Source organism: Vitis vinifera, chromosome 18 (assembly GCF_030704535.1).
Source record: "Vitis vinifera cultivar Pinot Noir 40024 chromosome 18, ASM3070453v1".
NCBI classification, from domain to species: Eukaryota; Viridiplantae; Streptophyta; class Magnoliopsida; order Vitales; family Vitaceae; genus Vitis; species Vitis vinifera.
The window spans coordinates 12,014,765-12,024,603 of NC_081822.1; the positions used below are offsets into that span (position 1 = coordinate 12,014,765).

At 39.8% G+C, this 9,839-nt stretch overlaps 2 protein-coding genes across 3 annotated transcripts in view; both read left to right on the top strand.

Moving 5' to 3' along the window:
• Positions 1-1,162, top strand: part of LOC100260845 (5'-3' exoribonuclease 3) — a 36,878-nt gene extending 35,716 nt beyond the window's left edge. Inside the window, exon 23 of the mRNA XM_002280200.5 lies at positions 155-1,162. Within this exon, the coding sequence (XP_002280236.2) occupies positions 155-836 (682 nt within the window). The 3' untranslated portion in view covers positions 837-1,162. The remainder of the gene's footprint in view (positions 1-154) is intronic.
• Positions 1,163-5,328: 4,166 nt separating this feature from the next.
• On the top strand, positions 5,329-8,228 carry LOC100257475 (probable cytokinin riboside 5'-monophosphate phosphoribohydrolase LOGL10). 2 transcript variants are annotated; one of them, XM_002276739.5, is made up of 7 exons: positions 5,358-5,808; positions 6,283-6,380; positions 6,480-6,510; positions 6,681-6,780; positions 7,081-7,151; positions 7,382-7,525; positions 7,705-8,228. In XM_002276739.5, the coding sequence occupies exons 1-7, from the start codon at positions 5,698-5,700 to the stop codon at positions 7,798-7,800; spliced, it is 651 nt and encodes a 216-aa protein (XP_002276775.1). In that variant the 5' UTR covers positions 5,358-5,697; the 3' UTR covers positions 7,801-8,228. The 2 variants fall into 2 exon arrangements, with proteins under 2 accessions (XP_019071783.1, XP_002276775.1); XM_019216238.2 differs by lacking the exons at positions 6,283-6,380; positions 6,480-6,510 and having other exon boundaries at positions 5,329-5,808.
• Positions 8,229-9,839: the final 1,611 nt, after the last annotated feature.

Below are 9,839 nucleotides of genomic sequence, written 5' to 3' on the forward strand. Positions count from 1 at the left end.
TTAATAGCCAGAGCTCAAGGGTAGAGTTAACTTCTGGGAAATTTTTTATGTTGTTCATTTATTTATTCTTTCTCTATGTTCTTTGTTTCTCCTGTTTGTATGTACTACTGGTTTTCTAATTGTTTCTGGCTCTCTTTTTCCATTTCTTTTTCAGACAAAACCTCCCTGGGACTATTTCTGGTCGACAGCTTGGGGAGGCAGCACATCGGCTTGTTGTTAATAGCTTACAAGTAAAGGCAGAACGTAATGGCTTTGGCGATCAGATGCACGCTCCACCACCTTATCCGGCAGCTCCATATGGTCCACCCCTTTCTTCCTACTCAGATAACAGGTACCATAATCAGGAGCATCATAGGATGGCGCTGCCTAGACCAGACTATTCTGATCAAACTTACCGTAGATCTTCAAACCCTGCTTCTGTAAGAAATCATTTTGACCACAGATATGATCAGCCACACGCTTCCTCAGCTACTGGCCATCACTACAATAGGTCCCCTGTACATGGATACTACCAACCAGGATTTCATCAGAATGATGGACCCGGGTACCATCCTAGACAAGAAGCACAAACTCACATTCCTGCTGGTGCCCAACTCCCTGGTCAGGGAGGTCACAACAGCCACCACGGTTATCAATCATATGGAGCTTCTAGTTATCATGAATGGGCCAGTGGCTGGCCCCCAGAGGGTAATAATCAGAGCAATCCCAGAGGCCATGGTCACCCTCAGGGCAATCCCAGAGGGTACGGTCATCCTCAACAATTAGGCAATCAGTACTCAGTGTTAGACAGAAGGGCAAACAGAGGGCCGCCACCACCTGGTTATGATCGCCGCTAGTTGCCCTGAAAAAAGAAATGTTGTACGATATTCAGTTTTTAATGGCTTAACAGTTTTACCATAATGTTCTTTTTGCCTTTAATTTTGTCAATTCAGTAGGTTATTGTAGGCCTTCTCATTGATTTGGTTTGGTTTTAAACGATATATTCCTACTGTAAATGGCAGTGGCCAAATCTCTTGTAATAAACCGTTTTGAGTGAACGACCTCCCATTCCGAGAGAGGAGCCATTTGACAATTAGGATTGAAAGTTTTTGTTTAATAGTCATTTGCAATATGTAACAGAACTTGTTCAATGTTTTCCCAAGGGAATCCCCGTTCTAGTGTAGCATGTCGTTTTCAACATTTTTTCAAATTAGGCACGGATTTCATCCTTCGTTTCTCTCCTTTTCCTACACTCCCTCAGCAGGCTACCAATGAATTCCATGGCAAAATTTTCAAAGGACGCCGTAGAAATGGCTGATGATGTGACCAATGCACGTGAATCAGAAGGTAAAGAATTTCCCCCATGATGTGGACTTTACGAGGAAAGATACCCGTTTAAAATGGAATCAGATATACCGACACATTTGATTGGAGGAACTTATGGGTAATGTTGGCTAAAACAATGGATATAGCCACACCTCCTATTTTTCTCTTTAGGAAAAAGGAAAGGAAGGCAGAAGATTGGGGGGTGGGGACTCTTCATAACAGGCATCTTTCATGTGAGAGGGAGGGTTCATTTAATGTGGCTTCGCTGTATGGGTGGAGTGTTTTTTTTTGGTCAAAAAGAGAACTTAGATGCACCAATCACCCGAGCGTGTGCACCGCAGTCACAGCTTATGGTGGTCTGCTGGTGGGATATTTGTGGGCCACCTTCCCTATCCTCTCCGCTCTTTATCCCTTCTTTTCTTTTTATATTCACTTGTTTAATCTTCGATATATATGCCACTAGCGAGTGGAGCGTATTTGCCGCTGACTCTTGGTTCTCCCCCTCCTTCTTGGAAGCTTCACTTACTGGGTTCTGTTCACACAGTTTGGGAGCAGAGAGACAGTTGGTATGTCACACGTGTGAATGATTAGGTAGGTAGTCCATATTCCAACAACTGTCAACCGAAGAGATCTGATTACATCACCCCCCCTTTACACCCTTCCCTATATCACCCCCCGATGCTGACAACTGACAAGACCCAGGAGAGGGCAAAGCTGTTAATATGACATCATAAACACATATCACATGAGCTTTGCACATGGATTCAAGTAAAGCAAACATAATTTAAGTACATCCTCAGGCCCCCATCTCCACTACCCCCATAATCGTTTTTAACTTTAGGATTTACGACCAAGTAGGCTTTGTTTTATTATAAAGAATAGTATCCCCATTGATCCCTGTATTGTTTGCGAGACACGTTCATTTTAAAAATAGAATTCAGAGTTGACAAGTAACCTCCCCTGGCAATTAAGGAATTTGAGACGCAAATACTTATATAATAATTGCTTCATCTAGTCATCTATGACGTATATTTCAACTCACTTTCATTAGTCAGTAAAGGCAGGTGTGCTCCATAATTAAGTTACACTTCACCTCTTCTTTGTTACTGTAACCATGAAGTAGGATTGATTTCACTCAATGTTCCTTTATGCTATGTTTAATTCTCAAAATGTTCAAAGAAAATAAAAAGAAAAATAGAAAAGAAAATAAAAAAGAGATTTATAGTCAATTCTCAATCTCAGCATTTTATCTAGTAACATGTTTACTTTCATATATTTTATTCAGCAAAAACAACCCATTCTCCAGGAATTCGATTCCCCACGTTTTATTTTCGTGGGAATGAAAGTTGATTCCAAGCTCCACCCTAATCTTAACGGCTGGCTTCCCAAGTATATCACCTAAGCAAAAACAACCCATCCTCTAGGTGTTCGATTCCCAACGCTTATTTCTGTGAGTAAGAAAAGTTGATTCCAGGCTCCCATCCTAATCCCCTGAAACATCCATAAAAATTTTTTACATGTCATGCACCATTGTGGGCTCTCCCCTGAATTCCGACATCCTGCCACGTGGTTCCCCTTTACACAGTCATAAAATTCGGCTATCTACGTTTATTATTTTATTTATTCTTTAACTTTTAAAAGACATGTGGCTTGCCATTACCAACCCAAAAGGAAAGGCATAAATCAAGTTTTTAGACTGGAAAAGGTCATACAAATTCCAAAAATCTTTGTCATTGGTCTCTCCTAACCTCTCCACCACATCCTCAATCCAAGTGAATAATCCCTTTATTTTTTAGGGGGTTAGGTTATTACTTCTTGAACCTTCCAAGAGATCAAACCCCCTTTAGAGATTGATGTGTTCTTTTCAAAACCACATTTATTTTTGTTTTCATATATTAATTAATTCTTAATATAATGTTTAATATCATGAGTCAAATCTCCCTTTTATGGAAGAGAAATAAAGAAATGGGAAAAATGAAAACTACCCAAAATTATAATATTGTGTGGGTGGAGGGAGAGGCAGACAGATCGTGAGTTCATGTAATATGTGCATGAATTTGAGCCACGGAAAGGGAAGGGCAATTGGGGTTGAGAAGTAAATGAAGGAAGGAGGAAAGAATAATTTAAAAAGTGATTGATTGGAAACCCAAACAGCTAATGCCTTTGAGCCGTGACCCGTCTTTTCCGAATATTATACTAATTTCAGTGAGACCTGCAACAGAACACGAGGCAGCGACCCGCCATATTAGATTAGAGATAAGTTTCGGGAGAAAAAGGTCTTGATTGGATAAATAAGTAATGAATTCAAACAAGATTTAAAATATCTGAGAAATGAAATAATTTTATATATATAGAGATTGGATGGGGCGAGGGAGGAAAAATAGTAAATACATTATTGGTACTGGGATACCCACCATATAGACCAGGACCCCTTTTCCTATTTTTTCAAATGGATCCCACAAGTATCGACTCCACCACTCAAGCGCCACATGGCAACTTGTTTTCCCCTCTGTGGACGCCCTTTTGGGAGTACAAAATTCAGAGATGATATCCCTGTTTCGCTGTTGCTTCTGCTGCAAAGATTTGGGGCCTTCTCTTTGGTAGATGGTAACCATAAATAAAAAATATCCCCATATCTATTCTCTGATGCTTGATTCCATCCATTAGCTGCTGGAAAGCCATGTATTTAGCTTCCCTTTGGTACAATCTGTCAGCAAAAACTCAAGGAATGGGTAAACAAACGTTAGATGTTGAAAGCCATTTAATTATTTGGAGAGAATAGACTTTAACCAGAGGGTGTTTGAGTTTGACTCGATGGAACTGAAGAAGAGGAAGTTGTGGGGTTTGGTGATTCAGAAGGGGAATGAAAAAATTCAATGGAAAGGACAGCAGGGTGGTCACGTGGCGGCAGGAAGACATGTTCCCTGCTTCACGGTACAAGAGTTTGAATTTTTACAGAAAACGGCAAAGGGGGTCGGTTCCTTTCTCTTTATCAATTCCCATTCTACTGCCATTCAGCTTTGACTCCTAAATTTACTCCACCCCATCTCTGATCATGACAGAGGATTACTTTTAACTTGTAGATAGAAACGAAACCAACAAGTAACCAAATAGTATTTTTCTTTCTTTCTTCTTCTTCTTCTTTATGATATGGACATAGAATTGCTCTGATCTAGGGCCTGCACTGCCCATCAATCGACAAAAAGAGCTGATGATAGCGAAGAATTCATGGAAGGAAGCTTCACTGAAAGGCGCCATCAAAGTTGATCCAACATCCATACATTTTTCTCCAGTAGGCCATGCACAGGCTCACATGGGAAAAGGATTTCCATTCCCCATATTATGTGACCAACACACATTTGGTTTGATTTACAGCCAGATGTTGATATCAAGTGAATTACCATTCTCACATGGAATATTCCTGGCAAAGGTTTGGCAGGTTCTATCCATGTAACGAATAGTTTGATGTGTGACATGTCCCAATATTTTTGTTCTAGGTTTTGGTAATTAACAGTGGAATTATTGGCTATTGGTGTGCACATTTTCATGGTTTTTTTGTCCAATATTCCTTTAACAGACAAAGATTGGTGTCTCTCATAAATGTAACTAACAACTGCACCAATGCACTTGACCAATTAAATCACAATCTAATCGAAAATATGTCTGAAACATTCAAAATTAGAGGCAACCCATACCATGTATTTGTTTAAAGGAGCATTATTCTATGATTTTATTTTCATTGAAAGGGGTTTTTACTAGCTTAAAATAAAAGGTAAATTGTATAAAATTAGGAGCATTTGTCCGATGGTGTCGGTTCAAAGAAGTCTGTTTGAAGAGGGTGTATTTTATTTTGGGAGTGAACAACATCATCCAAAGCCAAAATACTAAAATAAAAGGAGGTATTGAATCTCCAATCTTGAAAATGGAAGAGTAAGGGAGGTATTGTTATTATTATCCCTATCATTGGGCAATAAAATAGGAGGTTAAGAGGATATTGGAGGTTGGTGGATCTGATCTGATGTTTCGTATATATGATATAAGGCTTGTTCCAACGAAATGAAACCATGCTAATAGGTGGTGTGAAATGGAATGCGGGATTTAGAAGAAGAGAAAATAATATGATGGTGAGAGAGAGGAGAGGGTGAAGGTGAAGGTGAGGGTGATATGTGGTGTATTGTGGCCTGTGGGAGAGGGGGACTGGGCTTGATTTGATTTAAAAAGGGGACCAATGACACCATCCCTCCTCATATTCTCCTACTTTTGGCTTTGGTTTCAAGTCAGTGGTGATTGGTGCCTTGGTGGTGAACCCCAACAAACAAAAACACCTCACATTTGGGCTCCTCCCCAAACCCCGAATCCTTTTCTTTTGCCTTGAACCTCTATTTTCCTCTTATGGAAACTCTTCTCCCCTCCAGATTCAAACGTGTCTGTGTTTTCTGTGGTAGCAGCCCTGGCAAGAATCCCAGCTACCAGCTCGCCGCTATTCAGCTTGCCAACCAACTGGTACTTCTACTTCTCTTCTAGTTGTACTCCTCCTCCTCCTCCTTCTCCTCCTCCCCAGTCATAGAGAAACAGAGACAGACACACACGCACACACACCAGTTGTTTGTCTTCTCTGTATTTTGAATTCTGGGTGGCTCTGCTTATAGATGTTATTCAATTTTCTGTTTAGTAGTTGATAAAAATTGAACCGCATGAGTTTTTTAAACTGAATTTGGATAGTATTTCTCTGTGTTTTTTTAGTGAATATGAGCTTGGTTCCTTCTCTATTGTTCAATAAGAAAGAAATATCAGGGAACATGAAGGCACTGCCTCTGTAGCAGAGAAAGCAGAGCTCAGAAGCCTCTGTTTTCATGTGCCATCAATTGATTGGCCTTGATGAATTCAAAAAGGAAATGATTGAAAGACCCATAAAACACTTAAAATAGTCAAGTTGATGGGGGCTATAATTGAACTTAAATTATATAAAAACTGTAGGTTGAAAGGAAAATCGACTTGGTTTATGGTGGAGGGAGCATTGGCTTGATGGGTCTCGTCTCCCAAGCTGTCTACGATGGTGGCCGCCACGTATTGGGGTAATCCCTTTGCTCCTCAAAATTCTCCCATAATCTTCACCTTTTCTTTTCATTCTCTCATTCACTCATCTCTTCTTCTTCTTCTTCATCATTTCTCAGAGTGATTCCAAAGACTCTCATGCCCAGAGAGGTAATTGCATTTTTTCGAACTGGTGACATTTAACTTTTTGTTGTGATTGGTGATGCCAAAGTACAAATCTCACGTGAACATTAGTTCAATTCTGAGAAGCCTTTGTAATTTATTTATTAATATAAAATATTATGTTGTCTATATACATATTTTTTCTCTTTTCTTTTCAGATTACAGGAGAAACTGTTGGAGAAGTGAGAGCTGTGTCAGGAATGCACCAAAGGAAAGCTGAAATGGCTCGTCAAGCCGACGCATTTATTGCCTTACCAGGTATCATTTTTATTAAATACCACAAACCGGATATTCCCATCTCATTTCTACTCCCCTCCACATTTTCCGATATATCCCCCTTACATCAAAAAAGTATTTACGTATAAGAGAGAGCGAGAGAGAGAGAGAGAGAGAGAGAGACATCTAAGAATTTACGTATATAAAGAGAAAGAGAGAGAGCGAGAGAGAGAGAGAGAGAGAGAGAGAGACATCTAAGAAATCTAGTGATCTAGTGGAAATTAACACAGGTGCATGTAGGTATATAGATTGCATTAATAAACGAGTTATTTATACTTGCAGGTGGGTACGGGACCTTGGAAGAATTGTTGGAAGTCATCACATGGGCTCAGCTGGGTATTCACGATAAGCCGGTAAAAAACACAACTTCTCCTAGTAGATTTCTAGATATTCTTTTTCTGCAAACAGTGGAGTGGGGATGGGGGTACCCCATCTTATTACGTTTACCCTCTCAAAAGTACAAAAACAACCTGTACAATCAATCAATCACACACACAAATGTTTGTTTGATTGTATGAAAATCTAGTGAAGGGCGCAGATCTACGATTACCCTTACAATTTATTTGTTCTTTTGACAAAAAAGGTGGGATTATTGAACGTTGATGGGTACTACAACTCACTGCTATCCTTCATAGACAAAGCGGTAGATGAAGGGTTTATAACAGCAGCTGCCCGTCAAATTATTGTGTCTGCCCCGACTGCCCAAGAACTTTTGTGCAAGCTCGAGGTACACCCACTTTCATATTCACAATCTCTTGCGGTTTGTACACGTGGGGCACGTGCAGCACCCAACCCACCACCAGTGGGGCAGTGATCACCTCCACCACTCTCACCTCACCTCTCCGTGCACCTCTTCCATCCTCACCCTCCATTCACTTCTCATCAATCATCATTGACTTTTTTCAGGAATATGTTCCCAAGCATTCTGGGGTTGCCCCCAAGTTGAGTTGGGAGATGGAGCAACAGCTTGGCTACGCGACCAAGTCAGACATAGCTCGTTGACCCCACCAAACAAGTTGACCACCTTTGATTATTTCCACCTCGTATTAATATATCTCTACACCATACTCAACTCAACCACGTAACTCACTACACTTGCTTTTTGTTTTTTTGGGAACTTGGCCGTGGATTTTATTGATCAGAAGAGGAATGCTTCAATTTCTTCCACCCCAGTGTCATTTTGATTTAGATTCAGCGGTATAAACTTTTCTAATTTCGAAAATACTACAGGAGAAATCAGTTGGATCAGCTGTTGATGATCATCTGTAACTGTATTATTATCATCGTTACTACATATTACGTGTAGAAGAGTATGTCTGACCCATGTAAACGGGACAGTGATGTGATCAGTGGTTTGGAATGTCGGTGATTACTGTACTTGTATAGAATTGAAGTGTTTAATGCAATTTGTTCTTTTGATTACAATGTCATCAAGGGACTTTGACATGGACTGATAGTGAGGGTTTGTAGTAATCAGTCTTTTACACTCCCATCTTTTTCGCTTATCCTTTGTTTGGGCTTGATTGGTTATATATAGCGGCTTTTGTGTTTAGCCTCTTGGTTTTTTCTTTTTCTGTGAAGTTATTATAGTACATAAATTTGAATGATGACTTTGACTACATCGTCTTCTGGTAGAGCAGAAGAGCTGGCAATTTGTCCAGTTTGGGGGTTAAGTCAGAAGGCTCAACTTCAAACCAACTTGACAAGCCTCGTCTCTTGTAGTATGTGAATTCAATTGCATAGAATTGAAAGGCTGTGGCTTCCATTTTCTGGAATGATTCTTGGGTCCATTTCTCTGGTTGTTCTCAGCCACGTCTCTTATTTATCTCTTGTTATCAAAGCTATTCCAGCTATGGCATTATAGAAGGAAGGTCATAATATATAGACATATGCCTAACCTTCTGTTGGTCATCTTCTTCATTCTATTCCCTCTATTATCATATGTGCCAGGAAGACAGATAAAAAATCTAGCTTTTTTATTGATGGAAAAACACAAACCCGGAATCATAAATGTGTGAAAGGGCATTCTAAGGGAAAAGAGGGGAGGTGGTTGGATAGGAAAATGACCAGATGAAATGGGTAAAGTGAAGTAAATTATTAAGAGAGTACAAGGACACCTGTCCTAGATCGTACCTCAAATGGACCATAAAGACAAGAGCCGCGTGTACGAAACAGGTGGTTGAGTTGAGCTAGCTACGGACCCAATCCTCTCTTTAAGTTCTCCTTTTTTTTTTTTCCTTTTTTCTTCTGAGTAGTAGCTGTTGATGTTATAGAACGTGGCCCTCCCAAAGGGCCACTGTACTGTTAATGACTCCCCATGTGGGGGCGGCCCCCTACCCAGTCACTAGAGAAATCAACCACCCTCCCTTTATTTTCTCTTTTTATTTTTTTCTTTCTTTATGTTGTTATTTATTTGTAGCAAAGCATAACTTGACTTCTGCCTTTATATGTTTTTTCCAGTTTTGGATAAACATGAAGGTGAGATATTGACATATTGTCACGTGGGGTTGTGGGTCTACTCTTTTGGTATTTTAATATTTGTGCCCAGAAGAAAAAGGGAAAAAGAAAAGAAAAAGTACTGTGAATGGAAGGCAATGGTCAGGCTCAATCATTTTCTGTAATGAAAGCAGTGAGGATGGGAATGGGATGAATGTCCGAGATCAAGTATTTGGATTTTGGAATGCTTTTCCACCCTTTCAGTGCATTAATGTGGACTAAGGGCTCATGTGATGTGTCTTTTCAGTTATAATTTTTCTCTGATCGACTAAATCTCCCGGCAAAAGTCAAATATATACAACAGTGGAGGCACTGTTTAGAACACCCACGAAACCTTTTCTACATTTGCCTTTGCAAACATTCCTCCTTTCCCATCTCTACTTCTGGATTGTCGGGAGTATAACTATATTTTCATGAATCTTATTTATTTGATTTTATATTTTTCTACGAAAATTAAAGACACTGAACGGAAGTCAAAGAGCATGTGAAGTGGTCACAGGTTTTTAAACAGCGAGGCCTGATTTTGAAGAGTAGATGCTATTCAT

Excerpts from the sequence above, each read along its gene's own strand:
- LOC100257475 (XM_002276739.5), top strand. The coding sequence starts at position 5,698 with ATGGAAACTCTTCTCCCCTCCAGATTCAAACGTGTCTGTGTTTTCTGT. Across the intron at positions 6,781-7,080 it reads CGCATTTATTGCCTTACCAG|GTGGGTACGGGACCTTGGAA; the intron begins GTATCATTTTTA and ends TTATACTTGCAG. Across the intron at positions 7,152-7,381 it reads TGGGTATTCACGATAAGCCG|GTGGGATTATTGAACGTTGA; the intron begins GTAAAAAACACA and ends TTGACAAAAAAG.